The 27,431-nt window shown below is 32.7% G+C and overlaps 4 protein-coding genes across 4 annotated transcripts; 2 read left to right on the plus strand and 2 right to left on the minus strand.

The window, feature by feature from the left end:
• Window positions 1-377: 377 nt before the first annotated feature.
• MS3_00010574 (uncharacterized protein) lies at window positions 378-3,452 on the plus strand (the record flags this gene model as incomplete). Its single annotated transcript, XM_051218949.1, has 2 exons — window positions 378-447; window positions 2,371-3,452. 2 exons carry the CDS (start codon window positions 378-380, stop codon window positions 3,450-3,452), a joined length of 1,152 nt encoding a protein of 383 aa, XP_051068890.1.
• A 4,575-nt stretch (window positions 3,453-8,027) lies between these two features.
• Window positions 8,028-14,040, plus strand: MS3_00004960 (uncharacterized protein). Its single transcript, XM_051212963.1, has 8 exons — window positions 8,028-8,108; window positions 9,222-9,331; window positions 9,369-9,433; window positions 9,480-9,533; window positions 10,256-10,346; window positions 11,271-11,498; window positions 12,486-12,530; window positions 13,118-14,040. Exons 1-8 carry the CDS (start codon window positions 8,084-8,086, stop codon window positions 13,268-13,270), a joined length of 771 nt encoding a protein of 256 aa, XP_051068891.1. The 5' UTR covers window positions 8,028-8,083; the 3' UTR covers window positions 13,271-14,040.
• Window positions 14,041-15,694: 1,654 nt separating this feature from the next.
• On the minus strand, window positions 15,695-18,412 carry MS3_00000033 (uncharacterized protein). The gene is made up of 2 exons (XM_051207965.1): window positions 16,322-18,412; window positions 15,695-16,289 (listed from the first exon to the last, which is right to left on the minus strand). Exons 1-2 carry the CDS (start codon window positions 16,679-16,681, stop codon window positions 15,876-15,878), a joined length of 774 nt encoding a protein of 257 aa, XP_051068892.1. The 5' UTR covers window positions 16,682-18,412; the 3' UTR covers window positions 15,695-15,875.
• A 1,738-nt stretch (window positions 18,413-20,150) lies between these two features.
• On the minus strand, window positions 20,151-21,158 carry ARIH2_3 (E3 ubiquitin-protein ligase arih2; the record flags this gene model as incomplete). Its single annotated transcript, XM_035733324.1, has 1 exon — window positions 20,151-21,158. One exon carries the CDS (start codon window positions 21,156-21,158, stop codon window positions 20,151-20,153), a length of 1,008 nt encoding a protein of 335 aa, XP_035587249.1.
• Window positions 21,159-27,431: the final 6,273 nt, after the last annotated feature.

Here is a 27,431-nt window from a genome sequence, read left to right on the forward strand (position 1 = left end):
CTACACAATATTTATGCCACTTGACCTGTAGTTTAAGAATTCAAAGTCAATTTACTAGATAGAAAGATTATCGGATTCTCTATTGATCGCATCAACATTATTGATTATTTATAGTTGTGAAGTATTTCAAGCTAACACATGTGGTGAGACTATAATTTATAGATGAACCAATGAGAGTTAGGATAAGACGTGTTGTATTTTGATGCGAAGTTCATTCATCCATTTGGCGAAATGGAGTTCTTGCCTTTTGCTGATGTCTGTTCGTGATGAAAATTCTCAATCTAATTCCTAATTTGAACCATCAACTGTAAATCGAAATTCTAATTCGTCACACTGGTTTATAACAATTGAATAATCACTGGGTAGTGATCAATTCCATGTATATCAGGTCCTTCTTAGTGCAGATCGAATCCAATCGATCGAGGTGCAATGTTGACACCAGTATAGGTGAGTCATCGTCACAGTTAGTCAAGGCACATGTAGCTAATTGGTAACGTTCCTAAATGTGAAGGTGGATGACACGGGATGGAATCCGTTAGGGAACATCAGTTTTCTCAAGATTACATTTACACCTTGCTGACAAGTGTCAATTAGAACGATACCTAGGTCCAGGATTTCCTGTTGACTTCATCCAACCACCATTTTAATTAGTTTATAACGCACATCTCGCACTTGTCAGTAGGTGAACATTTGCAAAATCACTTCAGCATCACTCAAATGTCTTCCCACCCTAACCTCACTTTAATGTTATTATTTATAAAGTTTATTATGTATACACTTGAAGGAACTTCTCTATTAACACATTGGAATTCACCTAACCAATTATTGGTTACTTTCTTCTGATAGTTTTCTAGTATGATGTCGTGATTTATATTTCATATCTATTTCAACCATTACAATTCGTAAAGTTTTGATATGAATTAGTGTTAACTAAATCCTGTATAAGAATTAGAGAAATGTCGCATTGGCCACCACTGAGTGTTTGGCTAACTACAGTCGACAAAGTTGAGCATAACAACGGTGGTAATAATATTGTAAATTGTTTATTTAATACTTATAATGAATTATTGGAAAATTCTATCAATCCTAGTTTTCCAATCAATGAAGTTGGATTTTGAACTGGCAATCAACAATTTCAATTTCTACTTAGAAAAGTTGGATAGAATACAAATATATAGGCAGGTTCATTCACAGTTACATAAGCAGATGTTATCAAATACATTGAATTTTTAATTAATGTTTGGCAAGATATTTGATAACTAATGAGTGACTATGTTGTTTATTCTCATACTTATCGACACTACATATATTGATTTGTTGAGAAGAAATTGATATGCAGACATAAAATTTGATACATTTTGTTGTTAGATATTGTCTATTGTCTAAATCTATTACCTCAGATGGATGAGCACTGTTTAGAAGTCCTATCATAGAATGAAACGACTATCTATTAAGTTGTTTGTTTGTTTTTTCATTGTCTAACTAAAACTATTTTATGATGTTAACTACGAAATATTTTATTGTCTATCATAACATTTCACTGATTAAAATCATGAGTCAATTGATGCCAGACCTGGAAGCACTGGACGGCCGTTTCGTCCTAGTATGGGACTCCTCAGCAGTGCGCATCCACGATCCCGCACCCCGTGAGGGATTCGAACCCGGGAAATATCAGTCTCGCGCTAGGTGCTTAATCAACTAAACTACTGAGCCGGCATCCAACATAGCATTATTAATTTTTATAGTGTTGTTTATTCTCCTTAGATTTTGATCAAAACTCTAATTGTTTGCATTTGTTTATTACTCAAACTAATCAGCTACCTAATCTAGTAATACAAATTTATTTATAAAGAAAAACAAAAATACAGGTTTACTTAGTAATCAGTTAGTTGTATATTAGTGTTGGATGATTATCACAATTAAATGTTACCTTAATGCATAGATTTGTATATAACTCTCTCATGATATAATCATACAATTGTCATTTGATTAAAAATATAATGTATTACTAACAATATTATAGATATAGACGCTTCCGCTTTTGTTGATTTGGAGACCTATCTACACTACATACAATGTACTCATGCATTGATATACATTACAAAATAGTAAAGTTTTATTATCACGCTATATTCACAAAAACTATTACTTAGTAGGTCATTTGATGTGTCATACAGGAATGTTTGTTTTAAAAATAATTCAAGTCACATTGAATTAATCACAACTCATTATTGTGTATATATATATATATATATATATATATATATATATATATATATGAGTTATATAACTTCATAATGGATATAAAAGTTTAAAAAAATTTTCACTTCTTCATTCATTTCATACCTTATCAACAAACATTCTGCATAGTAACCAGAAAAAGAATGGAAAAAATGACATTGAAAATTGCCTTTAGTTCTATACAATTAAATGAATTTAATTCATATCGTTATGGTATTATTCTACCATTCAATAAACAAATTATATGTAAACAATTTAATTTAAATCAATGGCCAATAAGAAAATTATGGAGAAACATTTTTCGAAATATATTTCATTGCAAATTATTACAACGTTTTCATGAATCTAAATTATTATTATTGAATAATAATAATAATAATCATTTTATCATACCATATGAAATTGACATAGATTATAATCATTTCACTATATTAACAAATTATTATCCATACGGTAATTTATTTGAATGGTTTCAACAAAGATTCACATTCACTATTGAAGATATATATTATATTATAAAATATTTATGTGAAGCTGTCAATTATTTACATAGTAACCATATTTACCATGGTAATATTAAACCATATAATATATTCTTTAAAACATTTCATCCTAAATCATTATCCTTAGTATTAGATTTTAGTGTATTAACAGAGATCAATATATTATGTAATCATAATGATACAAAATTATTTATATATTGGTCACCAGAATATATGATACATGTTAAAGTAACCATGGGTGATATACATTCAACTGAAAAAGACAATATATGTTATATTATGAAAGAATTATGGGAGAAAAAATCAATGGAATTAGATACATGGTCTATTGGTGTTATTATGTATTTATTATTGACTGGGAAATTACCATTTATTGATCAATATAAAGAATTGAATACATTTATGAATGATATCAAAACAAATTCTATACAATTAAATCATTCATTATTATTATATAATATTGATAAATCAATATATCAAATCATTAATATGTTATTACAAATCGATATACATCAACGTATTGATCTTAATCAATTTATGATAATCAATTGGTTGCATAATATTCATCATGATAATAAACAAAGAGATATAAAATCAATTATAGAATATAATTTTTTAACTACATTTATACAACATCAAATGGAATCAGAGAATACATTGAAACAATTAAAACATTTTATGAAAATTACAAATTCAAATGAACAGTGATAATGATGATGAGGAGGAGGAGGGGGAGGAGAAAAACGAATTCAAATTTGACCAATTAGAAAATAGGATGAAAAAATTAATACGTTTCCCCCTTAGCAACTAAATGTATTTATGAGAAATACCAAAAAAAACACAATAATAGCGAAAAATAATTATGATCAATATAAAAATGTTTCTTTGATATCTAATCATTTGTTCAATTCAACTATGAATGAAAAATAAAACAATAAAAATAATGATAACAGGGAAAATTATTACTTTTTTTCAACATGATAATACACTTTCAAGATATTTTAATCAAAGTGACCATTTTATTTTCAACGTGAAGAGTATTACTTTGAAAATGTTGATATCAGATTGTTCAGCGGAAATGTTGGATTTACATTAAACTTATTGGCTGAGATTTCTTCTTCATTAAAAGTATTTTAATAGAGAATTGAAAAAAAAGACATGATCTCAGATCTTATTGATTATCTATCAAAAACAATATGAAAACAATGATTCTTATTAATCAGTGATGATTAATTGATGCAAAGACATTATACTATTAATATATCACATTTACATTCATATAAATACCAAACAGTCTGTTCATTATTATTTCATTTTGAAATAGAATTAAATAGTGTTATTTTGATTAAACTAATGTTTTTCTGATTTGTTATGAATAACTAACTGAATATACATATTACTTAATTGAGTACTTAATTGAATAATATTATGATAGTAGTTTTATTATTCGTGAAGCCATTTTACGGTCACTGTTGGTTCAGAGCTCGAGTGAAGGGAGAAGGTTAGACACGAGGTTAGCAATCTCAACCCATCGAAAAAATGGTGATCAGAAAAATCATGATCGTAATTTGTGTCATAAATGTTTATAGTTATCGTTTGTAGGGTGAAAGAGACAGTTGTAGAGAGTGATTAAGTATTTTATCTCAAGTCAAATCCATGTACCTATACAAAGTCACTTATCCATCTCTTCTGTTGAATAGTTCACAGGTTTATTGACCTGTTGACTAGTGATTACTAGATAAGTTGTGTGAAGTTCAATATAAAATGATCTATACTATATATTACTAAACGAGTTTACGTATACTTTAGTCACATAATACAAACGTGTTACATATAAATGTGATAAAGTTTCATATCTGTCAACATTAATTATTCTCAATTTTAACATTATAGAAGTTCTAAATAAATTAACGTTCAATTCTTACACACGTTTGTACTTAGGATGTGATTTTATTATCTCCTCCTGATCTGTTAACTGTTTCCTAATCCTTACAGATCTATAGAGTTATTTATAATAAAAGTGATACATTGCAGTACTTAAAGAAATTTGTGATTCTTTACTGATGTTCACACTATTTAGAAGAAAAACTTAACCAACGTATGAATATTCTCTTGTTGTTCTTCAATTTAGATCCCGATTCGAATATCGAGTCAGTGATAATAAAAAGATGCATATTCCTTTATATAAATTTACAAAGTCTCTAATCGCTGTATGTATGATCCCTAAATGAAGAATAAAGGAGTGAGTAAAACTAATCTATATTACCGACCATTATTCATATTGAAACAACTATGTAGTTCTTATTTCCTTCATTTGCTTTTCAACACAAACACTCATTATATCAAGAAGTAATAGATGAAAATCTAATGGAACTTAAGTTTTTTTTAAAATTTTATGTGACTTTTAAGTTTGTTAAGATTTACAATCATTTAATCAACATTCTCATACTGAGTCCCAAGTAGGACGAAACGCGCGTCAAACTGGATTCCACTGCTAGCCACTATCCATCATTGCTTACAAATAGCTTGTGAATTAAGGTAATATCGAGGCATACGCACAGTATGCACATATGCCAATAACAGACTGATCAATTGCAGTCTTAAAAAACTCACTGGGAAGATACAAGCCAAACAATACCAAGTGAATTAAGGATCATTTGATGTTCAAGATTTTTGATATAATCATGTATAATTCATGGTATATATATACATATATAGTGTCGATAAGCATAAGAATAAACAACATAGTGACTCATTAGTTATGAAACGTCTTGCCAAACATTAATTAAAAATTCAGTGTATTTGACAACACCTACTTACGTAACTATGATTGAACCTTATATATTTTTATTTTATTCAACTTTGACAGATAAAATTAGAATTTTTCATTGTCATTTGAATGTCCAACTTCATTGATTAAAAAACTAAGATTGAATTCAACTAAACATTTTACTACTACTGTTGTTATACTCAACTTTGATGATTTTAGTTGGTTAACTATTCTACGGTGGTCAATACCACATTTGTCTAGTCATTTTATAGTACTGATTAAATTCTATATATCACGTTACAATATGGCCAACAGTCTAAACAGCTAGACATTTTGTGCACTGTGTTGGTGTGCTAATTAATAGAAGATGATCAGAGAAAATTTTGAACTTAGATTTCACATCAGTTGGCACGCTGATGTGGTTTTAAATCTCATGGGTAGCATCGATACTCGCAATATTCTAAGTACGTCTAGTTAACAAGCACGAACTAACACAAGACCTACATTAAACAGGGCATTTCGTCGACTATATTTAAATGCTATACGGTTTCACGAATATTATAGAGCAGTTTGCTTGTTGATCAACATCTAGATTTCAAACATTCGATCTCAAATTCAAATCACATTTTACCCAGTTCACTTGGAGTAACCGGCTGATCTCACTAGAACTCACTCAAAAGTCATGTAACAGAGCCAAGCACAAATATTCACTTTGTAAACAAGTTAGAGTAGGAATAATTATAATGATGAATCATTGCTTTGAGAAAAAACTTTGCATATTTAATTGTATAATAAAAAACATTTTAGCTATCATAACCAGAAAATTAAAGTGAAGTTTATGTGGTGAGATTTTATTTATGGACGAACATCGAGCGATGCTGAAGTGACCTTGCCAATGTTCAACTATTGACTAGTGAGAGATGTGTTCTATAAACCAGTGTGAGGTATTAGAATTTCGATTTACAGTTGATCGTTAAGATTAGGAACTGGATTTGGGTCTTCATCACGAACTGACATCAGCAAAATGTAAGAACTCCATTTTGCCAAATGGATGAATGAACTTCGCGTCAAAATACAACACGTGTTATCCTAAACCTCATTGGTTCATCTATGAATTATAGTCTCACCACATGTGTTAACTTGAAATGCTTCACAACCATAAATAATCAATAGAGAAGCCGATCATCTTTCTATTTAGGAAATTGACTTTGAATTCTTGAAGTATAGGTTAAGTAGCATAAATAGTGTGCAGTATTCTTGATAGCATGTTAATTATTGATTACGCCTATACGTAACTTCATCGGGCTATGGTTAAGAACATGCAAGTATGGCCTAACACTTTTTCTGGTAGATCCCCTGAAGAGATTTACTGACAAGTGTATTCAAATAACATGTCATGCTTGATAATAAGACGAGGTGTTTAGAAAAATTAGATTATCTGGGAGGCAATGCGTTTTCAGTAAATCGCTATGCATTGGGTATGAGACTCGTTCATATGAAACCGTTGGTAATTACTTCTAGAACAAACCGGCAATAGACAACCTGCAAACAAGAAACTGTTTGAAATTTGCAAACGGTGAAATCTAACTGTATAAGTAAGCGGATTAATGCGCTTTAAGATTATATGAGGATTTCGAGTGGTAGATGGTGAGCTGCATGAAAATCACTTCAGTGGAATAACAGTGGTACTATCTGTCACTGTCTTTCTTCAGTATAGTAAGACAGGATTGAACATGTATGAAATGCTATTCAAAGGAGTTATCCAATCATCTTTCTTTATTCAAATATGTGACTGTTTATGATGCAGTTAGTGAAGTGAACTTTATTCAGTAGATAAACAAGTTGAGAGATTTCGCATAAACTATGCATTCTAATATATTTTGGAGTCACTTATATGTGGATTCTTCTCTCTCTATCTAAATATATTCAAATAGTTTTGATCTGGATAGCTTGTGTGGTCATCAGTTGAATGGATTATCTTGAAACATCATACATCACATTACACGTATTTGTGACATATTTAACTGCGCAAAAATGTAGCTTGATAAGAGTGAACTGAAGCCTCTAATATCATCATTTTATAAATGCTTTCCCATCCATAAAAGTAAACTCGTTTGATATTCTTTTGAATCTACTGATAAATAACACGATTATTATATTCAGTAACTTGAAGATCATACAGAACTGGTCTGTTCAGTTAGCACTCATGTGTGGATTACTGTGTGTATTTCAAGTTGAACATTCGCAACTGAGATGTATAACCAAATCACTCTCAGTACGTCAATCGTAATCTGTTTGATACTCAACATCTAACCAATTTATATCGTGTAGAATGTTAATTGGATGTTCTCTCATATCGATAATCACTGTCTCATTTATTGAACTATATAATTGTTAAGTGGATCAGGCTAGTATGCACTACCTAATTTGAACTTTGATCAGATCAAAAGTCGTTTTGTTCTTTATACTGTATTTAATGGTCACTGATCGTTTTCATTTGCATCAACATTATAAAATAACGTTGAGTGAGTTGATCAGCTTTAACGAGCACTGCTTGTGAACACAACTGATGTTGCACAAATATCCAAATGAAGGTTTGTATTTACATTGATAGATTTTTGATTAACATTGTTTTGAATAATCAAGTTAAACTAATTGAATGATGTAATCATATCTCGATTATTTAATTGGTATGATGAATGGCAAGACTGAAGAGAGAAATGACACTTGTATTTGGAAACGTGAAACAACATTACTGATACAAGGCATTTGAATATCACTATTGTTGTCAGTTGAATTTCGATTTGGGATATAATTTATGAAACTAGTGAACATACAGAAGAAACAATGATGGATTATATAAAATTCGCTGATTTCACTTGCATATTCGTGGAATATTTATTCATTGAATGTATTGATGATTAGATGAATGCATTGAAATAACTCATTTGTAACCATGTTACTACACATTAATATATTCTAGTGACCGGATTTGATGATATGATGTACATGTTTCACAGACAAGAGGTTAGTAGACAGGACTTCATTTTATGAACTAATCAATGTGATGTATGATAGTGAGTCTTGTATCTGGGGGACAATTCATTTATTACCATCATTTAAGCATAAGATCTGATGTCAGTTCATGAAGAAAACCTAATTTTAATCATCAACGCTAACCTATAACATTCATACTCAGTCGTAATCCTTCACACTAATTTATAACCAAAGTTCCACCGTAGTAAGTGATCGAAGTTTGTGAAGGACACTTTAATATCGCCAAAGTGTCGTTTAATACTCATAGAATAGATGTTTGGTAGCAGATCACATTGATAAATACGACTTAAACGAGAACAATTAAAACAGCAGACCCAATATGAATTCATCACAGGTCGCGGTTTCTCATTGGCCGATTAAACCTTAAACATTATATAGTATAGTGATTAATTGAAATTCACTGAAAACCGACATTTAGTGATCAATATTATGGTGCTGAGGTTTGAAGCAACTGTTGAGAAACACCGAACTATAGTAGATTCATTTTATCTCTACCACGTAAATTGTTTTTGCTTTGCTCAAACATGATTAATGTTTCATTAACACTTTTGTTCACACTATTCACTAATCACAATAGAGACAGTCAAGTCATATTGCTTTATATAATCAATTGCTTAGTAGTAATCCTATATCTCATTCTCTCTTATCAGGATCACATACATACAATGATGGAATCAAATATAATAATCAAGTGGTAATCTGTGACGATTCCACGTTATCTGGAATGGTTGATCCAGTACGCACTCGATTAATATTGAAAGTAGAAACCAGTTGAAAATATTCATTTCAGAATGTAGGTGTTTTTAACCAATATCCTTCAAGTGTTTCTATCAATGTTGATGACAGCATTAGTGTTCGCAATGTATGTCACTTAATAATAATTTAGATGTTTGTTAATCATGTTTTAGAGATGATTCCATTAAATATCTTAACCAATGTGATTGGATTCTTTATATTTTAAGGTAAGTGTAATAAATGTCAATTGATCATCATATATTCGAAATGCGTTTAGTAAGCTAGTATTGGAATCAGGAATTTCTAACTCTCTTAGGTCTACACTCCATATCCACCAACCCTGTTAAAGTGCATAACACTCTCTTTTCGTCCTCCCGATTTTGTAAACAACATACAAGCCTCGAGAAAGTAATGTGTTGGATTTCTCTGGCAGTGGCTACATACGTGTGGTCATATGAGAGCATTTGGACAGTGAGAGCTGGTTCTTCCAACTTTCAGTCAAACACGGACATTTGATAAGCTAGTACCGCATATTTTACACAGGTATAGAGTACACACAAATGTTGTGCGCCAGGTGGAGTTGTTATGTTGAAATAAGTTGAGTTAAATGATAAATTTATAATTATTCTTTCGTTTACATAAAACATAATAGGAAAATACTGTGAATACTACAAATCTAGTATGAATAACATTGAAGACATTGCAGTTTAATTCATTTTTCATGCGCTTGCAGATGGCTCTATGTAGAAAATATCAAACAAGATAAAGTTTTACATAATAGTATATCCTTTAAAGTGTATGATTGGGCTGTTCAACTACGAGTACATTTCATCAAGATTTATACAATTTGGCTCATGTCACTTTTTGTGATATTTTTCAACCACATTTTCCAAATTGCATCTAGTTATCTTATTGAATTGATTTTGACACTTTATAATTTACATTACAGTTTCATTTCGATTGGTGCAACCATTGCAATTTTCTTTATTCAGAGATTTACACACTTGAATTACCTCACGGATTTCCTTTACGTACTACTCGTAAGTTGTTTTTGTTAGCAATGGACGAACTTGATTTTATATTACTGAATCTCAATAGGATGTCACATGATTATGTTAGTCGTTATGTAAATGAGACTATTCTGTGAATGTGCAAAATGAGTTATTGATGTTGCTAGATATGGACAGACATGTATTATATTTGATCACCAATTCATCAAACATCGTATGTGATTTATGTGTTATCTGTTCACTGATCTAATCTCGAGACGATGACTGACGAGGTGGATACGGAAAAATTCTCTGTATACATGAGTCGAGAACATTGTTTTTAATGGTGAAATATGTGTTTAGAGACTGACAGCAACTTGTTCATACGAGCAAAATTTATGAATGCTTTATCAACTATAAACGTTTCACTCCAACATCCGACCTATTTGATAGAGTCGTCACTGATCATGCATTATGGTTACATGAGAAAGATGTCGATCGATAATTCTGATGATTTCTCGGGATGTTTTGAATGATGTAGAAACAGATTGGAAAAATGTGCCAACAGAAATGTCCAGTGGTTATGTGCATGTACTATGAAGTTTATTCAGTAGAGATTTCATATCTTTTATCGAGTTATTTCGTTAATATACGATTTATATGCAAACACTCATTGCCTAATCAATTTCAGCACGTTCTACCATCTAATTATTTGTTCCATAAAGGTATTTCCCTCCTTTTAAGTTGATTTGGCACAAATGTTCTGTCAAATAAATACAAAATTTAACAGGTGGTTACGCTGATATCAAAGTTAATTAAAATAATCCATTGTGTCATTGAATAAGAAAGAGAGAATTCGGAGAAGAAAATTTTCTCTATGACAAAATCATCTACCTAAGCTGTACATTCATATATATAGTTCTATGAAAAATATATGCCCTTTGAACAATCCTCTATTTCTCCTTTTATTTCAAGAGCTTCAGCTTCGCTGGTGTGATAACCTGTTTTTCAATTTACGCAAAAGGAATGTTCATATTTATCAGTTGGATTTTGTCCATCATTCTATCAGTGTTATTGTTTATGATTGGAATAAACATTAAACGTGATTTGGTCAGATACTTTTGGTTGTTTTTGACGTATATCGTTTTTATCCTTATTATCATTATGATACTGGTGATCTTATGGGCTTTAAAAATTAATGCAGTGAGTTTCAATTAGCTTATATTTTAGTAGATTGTATGACAATTGTTGATTTTATGGGATATTCTAATAGAGTGTTGCATATCCACCAGTATTATTCAATAAGCTGTCAATGCACATCGGAATTAAACACTTTTACTCTTATACAGGATCCACTATGTAACCATCAGCGTAGCTACGATAAATTCCATTACTGTCTCACCATTGTTGAGATCCCATCTTATTTAGTTTGATCAATTACTGAAGTTGATTGTCATTCATTTGCATATGACACAGTGCCCAGAATTTCTTGTGTATCAGTTATGTTTAGATAATATTTGAACTGTAGTGTTTAATCAGTATAAATGTGAAAATGAGATTGTTGAATTGAAGATAGTAGATGTGTATGAACGATGGTCAAAGTTATTATGGAAGTCAACTATGCAACATTTTATTCACTAGTTAATGTCAATGAACAAATGAGTTTCAGCCAACAAGGAAATGCACATTTATTTGAATTCTGATGAATTTGTATTAAGAGAGTACAGGAGTTCAGATCGTAATTCACAGTTGATAAATATTAATGATTATGAACTAAATTCTAGCAGTCTTCAAAGAGAACACCATATTCAACATTGTTAGTTAATGTCTATATGCCATCAATGTTGGAATAAAGAGTCATCAAAGACAGATTCATTAATTAATCCTGTGAAAAGAAGGTTGAAACTAACTCAAATATGAAAACAGTTTTATTGACTCTCGCGTTCACACTGGTTACCATATAGCACTGCGCTCAGTCTCACTTTTCATTCAGATTTTTCATTTGTGATCACTCATATTTTCAATTTTCTTCCTATCTCTCTCTCACTAATACAACGTGTACAAGATTGATTGAATTAAGTGTCACAAAAATTAACTTGATGTCACATGTGATTGAGTGGTGGATTGAAGGAAACGGACAGATGAATAGATGATATTCCCAATGGTAAATAATTTATCTTTACATTTCAGGTGACGTGGGCAATCGGTCTGCTCGTTCTAGCCATCGTAATTCCGGTGAGTGAATAGTAGTTTGAATGAAATGAGATTACTGTCTATTCACCCTCCTCCTTCAACACAAATCCATGCATCGAATAGGTTAAGATTAAACCATATCAATTCAGTGAACTATTCACACAACAATGTGTTATGTGTCATTATACATTGTGAATCTGTTTCACTGAACAATGTGCCATAAATATTTCTATAGGAAATTTCAACAAACGTTTGTAGATGTAGATGTTCAGATAGTGGAATTAATCATTGACTGTTGCGTATTCGTTAGGTAGACTCAGGAATTTAGAAACCTGCTATTTCCGTTTTATGGTTAAGTAACATACTAACTAATATTGCACTTCTTCAACAAATCTGTTGTAAATGAGGTGAATTGACAAATACTACTGTAGGAAGTGTAGGAAGAGATATTCAGATAGTGATTACATCATCACTTTAACACTCATCAAATTATGTAATGATATTATTTCACTTGCAAATAAGTCAGTCAGTTAGTGAATTATAATTGAGAATCATTTGATATTAGATAAACAACTAATCAGCATTGAATGTTGTGAATTTCAATTTGTACATTGTTATTGTGATTTTAGGCTAGTTTAATTGAAGCTCAAATATTTTGTGGAGGAAGAGCAATATACTACAGAGCTGAAGATTTCATATTTGCATCAATGGTTCATTTGTTCTTACTGACTTTCTCATATTCCGGATTTATTTTGATGCTTCGCAACATTAACTTATCCTAGATATTGACAGTTTGTATGATGTTTCAATGTGATGTTTCCTTTTGTAATTGTATACTTTTGATGATGCAGTAAAACACGAATGATGAATATGAGAATTTCTGTGTTTGTTCACTTGTCTTCATTTCTATTTATTGTACGTGATTGAGCAGAATCAGATTTGAAAATATTGAGTTTTAAATGAACTAATCATTGTGAGTTTGTGTTGTCATCAAGTGGGAAAGGGATTTTGTGTAAATCATCCAATTTGTAGTTTGTACTATACCATTGATTTTGTGTAGATAGTGATTGAGAGTGTGGATGTAATATAGTAGTATGCTGTTGATTATGTTATTAAATTGTTTGAAAGAAATCGAATATACTGTGAATTGCAAATGTCTTTACTGTTACATGGTGTTCGTTCATTCCATCAATCTGAACATTAGTTGTATTGAGAAGAAAGTTAACAAATTCATCCATTTGGACAAAATTCTACTTTATCGTGATTGATCTGGTTTGTTGAATATGAAGTAGAGAAATTGTAAATTGGGGTTTACGGTATGTTTGAGTAGAAAATCGACTTATTTGTAAACACATAAACAATGATTGATAATAGTTTATTATATGTATGTGGGTGGATGTATGATTGTTAGTCGTGGTGTGATAGTTGTAGTTCATATTTGATTTTGCTCTATTACGTCAAATGATTTGTTACTGAGATCTAGTAATAAAGTTACGCATGTAGCGAAACAATCGCAAAATACTGATGCATAATACAAATTTATTTACCTAAGGGTTAATATGCGTTTTCGTCATTGTCGTCATCCCGTTCAGTGAACTCCTCTGAGTTAATCGAAACAATTTCTCCCTCGTCATTGCCTAACGTCCCATCCATATTGACGTTATTTTGATAGTTGGTAACTTACAAAATATGAAGGAAGGACCTTGAGTGTTCACGAAAGTCCTTTATGAAAAATTATAACAACACTAATCAAATTACCTCGTTCGTCTACTCGGCTGTGAGAAACCGCTAGGTGTTCTGCGGCCATTTCTCCAACATGCAGATTAAATATACGGCCTCCGATCTCTATGGTAGTGAGAATCTCTCACCTCATAATGGCAGTACATGGCTGTTTCATAAGTTCTAACGGCGCTCTTCAATTGACATTATGTAGTGGAATTAGTTAGACACAATTTGAAATAAACTGGAGTGTATTAGACAGAAACATAAGATTCATGTAGACACAGGTATGAACGAGTCAGAACGTATATGAATAACAGTGAGAACCGATGTGATTCAGGATTCTTGTTCAGTCTACTTTTCTTCGTCATAACTGAGTCATCAATTATGATGTGTATAAATTTTGTATATTTGATTGTAATGAGATGGTGTTATTTGAACGAATTCTTGCAGATGGAGATGAGCGAAGATTGGAGGTGATTATGGATAAATCACGACATAATTTGCTTACTATATTATTATTATTATTATTATGAGGGATTTGATTTATTCGCTGTTGATATTAATGACTGAATTTTGACCAGTCTTCATTTGTATTCCGGTGTAAAGATTGACACTAAAAAACAGGTGAACCTATCTGATGAGTCACATATAGGACGGAAGTGATTTCTTAGGTTCCACATGCAGACATCAATCAACTATACTAAAATTGTCTTGTGACCTAATATCACTATCCAGACCATCATTTCAAGTTACGAATATGTCAATGGGGACTCATCAGTCAAGAGGTATTATTGATGACTCTGCATATTTTGTTATGTTTTAAATTGGTTCGTGTTCAAAGTTAAAGTACCTTGACTGTAAAGTATTTTTACTTAGTCATTTAAGTGTAGTTGATTTATTCACTTATCTTGATAGATGGAATAGCTTCAATTTTCTTTTACTGAAAAATATATTTAATATTTGGTTTTAATTTATGATTCATTTTACTTCTTTATTGCGAAGCAAAATTTCATCTGAATCTAATTGATCATGTTCCACTTAGAAAATTACTCAAGTTTCAAGTATGACTTTTAAATCTTCAGATTGAGCAACGTTTTACTGTAATTACCAAATAAGATTATTATGAATAATATTAGATAGTTTAAGTGATACTTAGATAAGGTCAGTGTGAATGAATGGTCTTATAGTTGAAAACAAAGAAAAAAAAACATATGTTTAAAGGTTAGCAATAAAATTGGTTTCATACTGATGTGAACAGAGAAACAAGAAGCTTTGACAAACTACGGAATCTATTTTTAGGGACGTTATTTCAGTTAATTCAAAGCTTGTATAACACGAACATGTATTTTTGTCCCTTATCTATTCTACAGATCATAAGCTTTCGTTTGATGTAAGATTCACTGCTATAGCCGTTTTTGTTCCAAAGCTATTGTAATTTAAATGTATTATTTTGTACTCTTTTCTACGCTAATCCCCAGTTTTGAACAGAATTGTATTCTCCTAATTATTGTATGTTGTGGTCGGGTTGGTAATCTATTTATTAATGTATCGGCAAGACTCTAATTTAGGGACGAACCTTGAACGAATCTTAAATGACCTTGACAATTATTAGTCAATCAGAAGACAGTTAGTATGAAGTAAAAATATATTATAAGAAACTATGAGTTACAGTGGATAGTTTTCTTTTACATGATTTAAAAACTTGTTAAGGTTCGATAAAGGTTCAGAAGTCCTGAGATCATAATGCATACGGTGTAGAAACTCGTCCATATGGCTCCATAACAGTCGTCCTCTAGAGCCGTGGTATGATCTTAAAAATTCCTTCAGTCTGGACCACATAGCTTCAGTATTATTAGTATGGACGCCGGTTGTAGGGTCGACGAAATTGCGCTCGTGCACTCCTACATGATGCACATATCCAAGTCTATGTAGGCACCTATAAGCTCGCCAATCATCCGTATATACTGTTGTGCCCGGCTGCACGTATTCTTGTATAATTGGTATTATTGTGTTTGCTCGCCGGTTTCTGACCCTCTGAAAATGTCCCTTTTGTGTTGATCGGTCATAAATTCCAAGTACCTGTCAAGTATATTTACGGAAATGCTACTTACCCATTCTTCCTTGATACTACGTCCCCTATTGTATTTTCGCTTTCTTACTATCGTTTTATCTATCTCCACAATGCATTCTACTCCTCCGAATGATTGGCATAGACGTGTCATTTTACTTGCACATATGTCACGGCAGTACTCATACCACTGGACTGCTGAAGTTTCAGTAACATCTGCAAACGCCACAGCCAGTGTTACTGGTGTCTTTATTACCCAGTTTGCCACTATTATCATGATATGCCTTAGTGTCAGTCGCGATCGAACGAAGAAAGTCCTTGTTCGAGCAGACGTTTTCCTCCAACATGAAGAACAACGAAACATAATCTCACCACGGTGGCCGGCACACTTTGCTGCAGTCATTCGAAACCGCAGTCGCACGTACAAGAACTTCTTAATAGTCACATCTGTTGTAGCCTCTCAATAATCACCTCTACTCTAAAATCCGCTGTAAACCGATCGATAAAGGAAGATCAGGAAAAAGCTGCGGTTATGGCTGACTATTTTGAGGCAGTTTTTACTCAGGAACCTCCTCTAGAGAAAGAACCAGACCCAATTACAGAGTCAACAAACCAGCTGCTCACCGTGGACTTCGACCAAAACGATGTGCTTAAGGCACTTAGCACCCTAAACATGGAGAAGTCAACAGGACCAGATGAACTACACCCTAAAATCTTGAGACATATTGCCCAATATATCGCAGCCCCACTGACTGTGATATTCAAAATGTCACTTGACCAAGGTGTGTTACCTATGGACTGGAAGGACGCAATCGTCACTCCCATACATAAAACAGGTCCACGACAAGTTCCATCGAGTTACAGACCCGTAAGCCTCACCAGTGTGGTAATTAAAATACTGGAAAGAATAATCAAACGGACCATAACGGCATTTATGGAAACCAATAACTTGCTGAACATGGCACAACATGGTTTTAGAAAGGGTCTATCCTGCACAACGAACTTCCTTATAGCAAGGGAGTTCTGGATTAATGCGCTAGACAACGGAAACTCAGTGGATGTTGTCTACATAGATTTCAGTAAGGCTTTTGACAAGGCGCCAACCAATAGACTGCTATTGAAGTTGGCAAACCTTGGTATTGCCGGACCTCTTTTAAAATGGATTAAGGATTTCCTAGTAGGTCGTAGGCAAAAAGTAAGAATAAATTCCAAGTGCTCCATCTGGAGACCAGTACTTAGTGGAGTACCCCAAGGTTCCGTCTTAGGTCCTTTACTTTTTATAATGTACGTTAATGATCTTACAAGTATAGTACAGTCTCCAATGTTATTATACGCGGACGATGTAAAAATTTGGCGAGTAATAACTGGAGACAAAGACGCATTTACTCTTCAGGAAGACTTAAATAATATGATAAACTGGTCTAAAGAGTGGCTAATGCCTATCAACTCGGAAAAGTGTGTCTACATGCACTTGGGGGATTCAAAGGTTAATACGTACAACATAGGAGATGTGTCATTACCCGTAGTCCGGTCTCATAAGGACCTAGGGGTGACAGTGAGCAATGATCTTAAGACGATGGCCCATTGCCAGGAGGTCGCAGTTAAGGGGTTTCGAACCCTCTGGGCTTTAAAAAGGACATTCACTAAGTTTGATACTACCATGTTCACCACATTATACACATCCTTAGTGAGAACTAAGTTAGAGAACTGTGTTCAGGCTGCAAGCCCCTGTTTAAAAGGTGACTCAGACATACTAGAAAAAGTACAGAGGGCAGCTACGCGTGCAATTCCGGAACTCCGGGGTTTATCATATAAAGAGCGGCTTGAAAAACTGAACCTCTTTACTCTGTCCTATCGCAGACTAAGGGGAGATCTAATATTGATGTACAGAATACTGAGAAATGATTTCGGACTTAACTTATTCTCTCTCTTTCTTCCCACTAGATCTGGACACCTCAGAGGACATAGCAGGCGAGTAGAAAAGCCAAGAACGAACAAAATACCCGTGGCATACAGGTTTTCACACCGAGTCATCAATACTTGGAACCTGCTGCCTGAAGCAGTGGTGTCCGCACCTTCAATTGACTCTTTCAAGAGAAGACTGGACACTCACAGAAGCATACTAGAAAAGGAATAACATAGGCCGTAGGCCTTCTGTCCTTACTACACAAATCTGAATCTGAATCTGAATCTGTATGTTAGCATCACGTGTTGAACTTGGCTCCGTGACCTTGAAATTCCTCAAACGCTTCTGATTGGCTTGTCCTTAACTTAGGGTCTCGCCGACTTGTCTTCTCTCACTCATGTGCTTGTCAGCCTCTGATTTAGTTGGTAAACATGAAGTGCAGATATCCGTCTACCAAACAAAGGACCGATTTACTGCACAGCAGTTCACCTCGTCCTACTCTATGGCAGTGAAACATGGCCTGCAAGAGTAGACGATATTCGTAAGTTACTAGTATTCCACCATAGGTGTCTTCGAAGCATTGCCCGTACAATCTGGGATCACTGAGTAAGTAGCGCAGTTGTTAGGAAATGAGTTTTAGGTAAGGATGGCAAACCATTTGATTAAATAGTAAAACTCCATCAGTTGAAATGGCTGGGGCATGTGTTACATGTTCTCAACCACTGGACTGCCTCTATGAGCGATGTTTCATGGTGTAGGAGTAGGTTGGAAGAAAGCTAGGGGCGACCAGACAAAAACATGGTACAAATCCATAAAGTCACTGACAAGTAGACTGAGCCATGTTGGTAGGTGTAGACTACATAGTTGAGATCCGCGAGATGATAGAAACCGATGGTTAGAAACCTTGAATGACATGGCTCAAAATCGTTTGCAATAGCGCGGATGCATCCACTCTTTGTGTTCTCCCAAATTCTAATCTTCTAAATTCTTCATGTCCATTTCTTTTTTCTTTTTCCAAATTTATTTCAATGGATTATACTCCTTGAATAACATCTTCATACCCTAATCTTTCCGATTACTGCTTATACTTTTACTATCTCTACTACTATGGGATTTGAATTGATAATTATATCACTGTGCTAATGTGGTATGGCAACTTGAACTGATGTACATACGTACGAAGTTTTACATTGTTACTGACTGACTGACTGACTATCTTGAACCACAAATTCCTTTCATCATTCAAAAGTACTCTGAATTGTATTTTGTTTTTAGCGTAAATTTCTATACATCATAATCAAAATACTATCTTATGAAAACCTAAATTATCAGTTGAATAATATGTTAGCTGAATTTCCTATGTTCCGAAATAAATGAATATTATAAATGTCATGGATATTATTTGCCTTAAAATGGTACTAGAACAACACCAATCAAATATCATAATGTTCAACTATGTTAATTAAATACAGTTGACTAACGATTACACTTTTAGTTATATCAACAAATATCCTATATATAACAAATATTCAACAACCTCACAGGGTTATACTTAACAATTAAAGTTCATAAGAAGTGAATTTGTTTGTACAAAGACACCTGTGAACTAATCTAGTCGTAGATAAAAGAGTGAAAATAAAACAACAACATTCATGTAGCCTATTTCCCAACTGTCTTTTATCAACAAAAAAAAAACAGCTTCATAATTCACTATTTATTTATTTTAATATAAAATAAAGAAGTACATTCTTTTTGTGGAAATTGTAGTAATTTCAACAGTTCAGATCATGAATTAATTGAAACTAGACCATCATGGAAAACCTGGAAACATTGGACTACTCAGTAGTGTACATCTACGACTCCACCTTTCGGGATTCGAACTCTGGATCCACTCAGTACTTCCAGGTTTTCCATAGTGATCTAACTTCAATTAACTCATGATCTCAACTATTGAAATACATATATATTATGGTGATGATGGTGATGATATCGGATTCCAAATATGCCACATGATATTCATATTCAATGGATTTTTAAACATTTCTAACCAATGTTTATAACCTGTTGTATGAGGATATTGTAATCCAATATTTATTTCACCTAATATTTGTTTAATATAATATAATTGAATATAAATTTGTACATCTTTTAAATGATCAATTTTGTTTAAATTGACATTAATCGTATGATTAAAATAGAAATTTTTTAAATCTTTATATGATTTAATCCTTTCATATTGAATTAGTTTATTATAACGAATTATATAAACCATAACATAAACTTTATTCTCATTTGATGATATTGATGATTGAATAATATTTTCAAGGTTAAGATTGCGTAATTCAATTAGACGAATATGAAGACAACACGGATCATCATTATTACTATTATTATTATTACTATTACTAACATTATTATTACTACCACTATTATTATTAGTATTATTATTATTATTATTATATTGTAAACCAATACATATTTCACCTAAATCCGATAAATTACTTGTATATAATTTTAACATTTCTGTAAATCTATATTCTTGATTAAAGTATAAATTTGTATTAATATTATTAAGTAGTATATCTAGATATCCAATACATTTATCTTGACCAATAGAATCATTTATATATAATTCAATACTTAAATTTGTTTGAAATAATTTTGATTGTATTATATGAAAATTAAATAATTCATTCCATATTGGTTTGAATCCATTCACATAATGAGTTGTTCTTTGTTGATCATCTAATAGAATCCAATATTGATGATCATTATCCCATATGAATAAAGTTATTATGATATATGTATAATAATTTGTTAATTCTAATGGAAATTTTAAATTATCCGCATTCATAATTGTTATAGTTAATATATTGGATATTGTACAATAATTTAAACTATAATTTAATATACCTTGTATGGTATAAATTTGATTAGATTTAAATGATTGAAAATATTTTTCACCTTTATTCATTGATATGAATGTTGAAGGTTTATTGAAAGAGATTAGTTTATAACAAATTGATATGATTACATAACTCGTCATAGTTAATAATAGAAATCCAAATAATATACAACAAATAAGAAGAAATATAGCTAATGATATATTTTCTACATGGAAAAAATCTAAAAGATCCATGAGAAATGAATCATTATTCTATGATGATGCTGATGATGATGATAATCCAGTTCTAGATCTAAAGTTTTGAATATGTTACAAATCATTAACAACATTAATTACCATGGTATTTCACTGTAGATCGGTTTTGTAACGATTAGACCTAAGACATATATATATATATATATATATATATATATATATATATATATATATATATATATATGACCTCAGATATAAAATTAAAGAAAACTATGAGTTCAACTTACTAAACAACATGTATCATACCACTTGTAAGTTAAACGTTAAAGATACCTAATCATTTTAAATTTGAAGACGTGTAAAGTGTTTGAAGTGTGTACAGTTTACTATTTTGTTGTTGTTGTTGTTTTAAAGAGAATCAAAGTCGTTTATTATTATAAAACTTAAGTTAGAGAAAATAAATCAAAACACTTATAATATAACAAAAGAAAATTGATTTGGAACAGATAACAGATAAACCAAATTGATTAGAAGAAGAAAAAAGGGTGATTCTCCAAAAAAATGCAACACCTATATTTACGCTTCTTCATGTGTTAACAGCATATTACGAGAAAGTCAGTATTAGAGTATATTAGCAAAAAACTTTAATGCCTGATGGTATAAATCAGTTTTTTTAAAAAAAAGTAAATATTGACTTAGATATGTTCAAACTACCCTACTACTTACTTACTTACTTACTCCTGTTACTCCTAATGGAGCATAGGCCGCCGACCAGCATTCTCCAACCCACTCTGTCCTGAGCCTTCTTTTCTAATTCCATCCAATTCTTGTTCATTTTTCTCATGTCTATCTCCATTTCCCGTCGTAATGTGTTCTTTGGTCTTCCTCTTTTTCTTTACCCTTGAGGATTCCATGTGAGGGTTTGTCTTGTGACGCAGTTGGGTACTTTCCTCAGTGCGTGTCCTATCCACTTCCAGCGCTTCTTCCTTATTTCTTCCTCCGCTGGGATCTGGTTTGTTCTTTCCCACAGTTGGTTGTTGCTAATAGTATCCGGCCAACAGATCCGAAAATTTTGTGTAGACAACTGTTAATTCAAATCTTTAGGAGAATATCAATTTTCTGAAAGTCTTGGACATAGTTCATTATTAACTAATTTTAAATACAAAACATCAGGATCTTGTAAAGTTTAGTCTCTACAATAAGGTAGTCAGTTGATTTGTATGACGATGTTGTGTATTTCAGCTTCATAAATATACAGAAGAAGAATCATACAAGTCACTACTGATCACTCATTGATGATTCATTAGTACTGAATAAACAAGTGACTATAAATTGTACATTTTTAATGTGAAAATGAAACAACTACATGGAATATGATAATGAAGTTTTATCGTTTCATTTCAGGGTATTTTTTTCATAGTATCCGATTAGCATGACATCGTTTGCTATTGTCAAAATTAACATGGTACAATATTCCCCTGGACGACATAAATAGTTAGAAATCACGATTAGTGTAGAATAAGCAGCATAATGTAACTAAATTACTGGTTTTTTTGTGCATAAATTAAATCAATCCGGAACTGTAGTATTGAAGAATTACAGTAAAATAAGAAGTAGGAAGACTCACCTTACCAGCATAAGCTTTCGCAGGTCATTGGACAATATATCAAAAGCAAAAAAGCCAAAGCTATGGACTCATTTTTTTATTCACACAAGCAGTGGATGCTTTGATTGGTTTTATGCTGTGTTTAATTACAAACTTTTATATTTAGTCCTATTGCTCTATGTTTCAACCTTTTTTTCACTAGTTATAAAATGTAGAAGGTATATTAGTATTAATTTTCTTAGAAACTCAGTCTATAGCATCAATGTCATCTTTATCAATAAGTAGTCCTCTGTGCTAATCCAATTGTTAATATTCTCCAGTCCTTTTATCTTTACCTTCCTATAGAATAATTTAAAGTATTTTTGGTGATGTTCAAGTGTCAATAAGGAGATTTTCGTAGTTAAGATTAATAGATTTTCGGCATATCTAAATCACTTTTAGACTTTCGTAACCATCTTTTCTCAGTTTCGGAACAGATTATTCATTTTACTCTTTTCATTTAACTTTACTATACCTATTCTCTTGAGTAAAGTTAATAAGATATGAGATAAACTATTCTAATCATATCTTAGTCATCCTGTAACATATATTTACTCTTACCAAATACCCAAGTGAAACCTTGACCATTTTTTACACAAGACTATATGATAATATGAATGTCAGCCCAGTTTCTGTATTTCTTACATAATCGTTGAGTAAATGAGTCACCTTTTTATTATACGAATTGACGCACTAGCAAATTCCATTGTTTTATATATTTAATGCATCTTTTATTACTGGTCTGCCTTTCAATCTTAGCATGTTTGTAAGATATGCATACAGTATACAATTCATATTCGACTTTTATTACATTCATGGTGTATCAATAGGATTTATCTTCAGAATGTCTGGAAAGTTAACAGCATATAAATTTAATTAGCGTCATCATCACTCGATCATTATGAATTTAATGTCGTGTTGTAAACCTTTAAACTTTAATATGTCATTTATGTCCTTGTTGTCTAACAGCTTTACAACACATGACATACTTCATTGAAGATTTTGAGTTATAATTTAGTTTGTCTACATACATTTAAGCTAGTTACGACAAAAACAAACTTCTTAATAAAGGTTATACGTTTTATTGGACGAAAACAATCGGCATTTTTTTTTCAGCTCACAAAGAATACATTGAATATTTCATTGGTTTGAATAAATGGAAGAGGGAGTTATACTGATAGAAAAAAACGTCATTGATTTTGGTCTTGTCAGTTTCAGTGGACACCAGCTAGGTGGTGGCAAAAGGATATTATAACACGGTTTGACGTGAAACGCTTCTTCAGGTAAAGAAAGCCTACTTCGAAGTTTCACGTTACTCTATCTCCGCGTACCACCTCTATATCAATCAAATACATCCTCCACCTTTAGATCATCCCTTTAACTCTTGTTTGTCCCTTATTTTTGCCACGATACATATTTTCCAACATATCCTTTTTAGCTCCGTATCCTCGTTTTTATCATCTTTAACCTTCTTTCTAACTGAACGCATTCCGAAATAAATTTAACTTAAAAAGTTCAAACAACCTACTCTAAAGCAAATACAATTTTGACAAGACAATATTAAAGCATGGTTCTGCCGATTTTCAAGAGTACGGCATGATCAACACACGTGAGCAGTTATTCATGGGTATCAGATGATTTTCAGGCAGGTTATACAGATAAGTTGCATTCTATCTATTTGGTAGTGGCCTCTCCAAGACCATTACGCTACTTGGGGGAGCTGTCCTGAAAACGAAAGACCGACCTATTAACAACGTTTAAATGAACTGTACCATGAAATAAGGTTAAGAAAAGTTTTGGAAACAAATATATTATTGAGAATGAGTGACACAATCGTTCGGTGAACAGTGGGCGAACGCCAATACGATAGCTTTTCTTATTCAAGCTCCTACAACTAGTCCAGGCAGTTCCTATTTGATTTCTTAAAAACTCACTGGATTATCTAACTTCCTTCTCCACCTGAACTCCTTTGTCTGAAGCCTGATTAGTCACAGAGAAGGCTCAAACAGCCTAAAACGACTATGTCCATCTGTACACCTTTCTAGCTTGTTCGTCAATATTTATACAATGATGATATTATTGACAATCTTAAACATTCATTCACACTTTAGAGGCTCGTTGATCTGACTCCAACTTGGATGAACGTATAAACGTGCTATGAACACAAATCTTTCATATTACCTAAGCTAACCCCGTTTTTGTGACAGCGGTAATGAGAAGCCAAATACGGGTTGCGTTGCATGAATTTATTTCAAGCACCCATTTATCTAGATACAAATTTAGAATAAGAAACCGAAAGGAAGGTGGATCAGAGAAGACGACTGAACCAACTCTATTTGATCAAGCATGACTCAATATTTATAATCATAAAAAATAGACGAAAGACATGTGCCAGATAGGATAAGCATTGAATACGCGCTCATATAAAAACAATCAAGGTTAATAAGCGAATAAATGATAAGGCCAAAATATGACCCACGAATAGGGACTCAATTGTTCTATCCGGAAGCTAGAATGACCCATCTGAGCTTGACATATCATTAGACAGTACAACACAGCTCCGGTATTTAATTGTTAGTTGGTTGTGGCTATCTTTTAATATGGTGTAAAGGAAATCGATCGGGATTTAACGAAATTATCTTCAATATGTTATGGGCTAACTTGTGTTATCTCTCAAGACCTTATAATAATGTTCCTCAACATTTTATCTAGGGGCAACTTGTCCTAATATATAATATTTTCGTCATGATCTTGTATAAAACGATTGATTTCATTGGGCTTGCTTCTTGTTGTTTCGGCACCGTTCCGGATATTTGGTAGCGTCTAATGCACATCAGTTTAGCCTCTCGACTGCAGCAATTCTGGTCATTTTGGTGATTATCTGTGGATTTGTATATCATGTTGTTAAAGTGAGTGTGTTTTTTCCGGACAGCAGAGTTTTGTGTCCACGAGTAGTCAAATTGCCAGGAGGGAGGTTGGTTGGTTGCGATGTGGAAATAAGAAAAAGGTATTTAGAATTCTCAGGGAAGACCACTGTATAAGGAACTCAATAAGAGATTTACTTAATTGGTACTGTGAAAAAGACGGAATTAAAGAAATAATAAAGGAGTAGGGGTTGTACTAAAAGTTATGGAAAGCAGTTACTCATATGCGGAAACTATAGACGTGGTGATTTATGAGACATGCTCCAGACACAGTTGGTCTAAGAGAGGGACGGCAATCTATGTGTAGGTATGTGTTTCTCAAGTCTATTCATAAAGCAATCCGCTGAGAAGACTGTATTCACTTCGACATGAAGAGCACTTCAAATCGCGGCTATTTCTAATGAGAAGGAGTGAGAGTGTATTTGTTTGTTCACTCTCTGATGTGCAATTTTTTGAGGGTTACCTTGAGGACCGTTGTGCTGATGTTCTGGTTATATGCTTGTGTCGGGGTAAATTGGCTCACTTAATATGTAGTAGGCCTGTAGAGGAAAGAACACGTTGAAAACCCCTCCACAGCATTTTTTCGACAGTGTTGTCATCTGTTTTTCCTTCTTCGTGCGCTGTACATGTGGACGTAGTGGGGTCTAATCCAACTAAACTTTGGTTCGTTTATTCTGAGTTCAAAACAATCATCTATATTTCGGTCAGCAAAATGCCATTATTAGACCAACTTTTATTCTCCTGTAGCTAGACGAGAATGGCCCCAGGTTTTCGAGCCTGTCTTTGTACGGTTTATGTTATAACCCTACCACCCACTTGGTTGTACGTCTCTGTATTTGATCTAAGAGACTGATGTCTCTTTTAAAGAGACATAGAGCATAACGACGTTGTGGACCTCAAGATGAGGCTGTGAGTAGTTTTCAAACAATATTAGAAACAACTATGGGACTATTACCCCAAGATGTCTTCGCATACATTAGTAATTTTCATTTGCCTTGGCTGCACCCTATATTTATTTAAGCTGGTGTATAGGCCTCGTATAGTTACAAGCACGAGTTCATGCTCTAAAAAGACAGTCTGGAGCAGATTTCAATGGGTGGTTTTTGTGCTTTGGGTTAAACGAGACAGTGTCTCTGACATGACTTTCGACAGATTGAGTTTAAACCTACTGTCTAATTCTATCTCGTCTGTTGTAAATTTCTTTTAAAGCTCAAATGAGCCCTTCTTGCTTCTCATATACCTTCAGATGTTTACATCGTATATATAGATTTATGCCATTGAGCTAATTTTATTTAACTAGTGGTTGAACGGGTTACACATGGTGTGCCGATAGCTTCGAAGCACTGTTCCAGTACTACCGGCTGTATGTTGTCAAACCCTGGTGACTTGTAGAATTGTGGTCTATTGCGGTTTCGGTACTACTATAATGACCGACCTAATCACACAATTTTAAATTTGCCATGATGTAACTACCTTATCTATAGGACCTCAAATGGAAGTCACGCCATTGTTTATACTGACTCGTCCTACCATGACGATCAGCACTATGACGTTTAGCATTTCTGGAGAACACACTCA

The sequence above is a fragment of the Schistosoma haematobium genome, chromosome 3, assembly GCF_000699445.3.
Source record: "Schistosoma haematobium chromosome 3, whole genome shotgun sequence".
Lineage (NCBI taxonomy): Eukaryota > Metazoa > Platyhelminthes > Trematoda > Strigeidida > Schistosomatidae > Schistosoma > Schistosoma haematobium.

Bases quoted from the DNA above. Each gene is read 5' to 3' on its own strand.
- MS3_00004960 (XM_051212963.1), top strand. From the start codon at position 8,084: ATGTTGCACAAATATCCAAATGAAG. The intron at 9,534-10,255 runs GTAAGTGTAATA...TTTACATTACAG, and splicing joins TGGATTCTTTATATTTTAAG to TTTCATTTCGATTGGTGCAA. The intron at 10,347-11,270 runs GTAAGTTGTTTT...TTTTATTTCAAG, and splicing joins ATTTCCTTTACGTACTACTC to AGCTTCAGCTTCGCTGGTGT.
- MS3_00000033 (XM_051207965.1), bottom strand. From the start codon at position 16,681: ATGACTGCAGCAAAGTGTGCCGGCCACCGTGGTGAGATTATGTTTCGT. The intron at 16,290-16,321 runs GTAAGTAGCATT...TATACTTGACAG, and splicing joins GTAGTATCAAGGAAGAATGG to GTACTTGGAATTTATGACCG.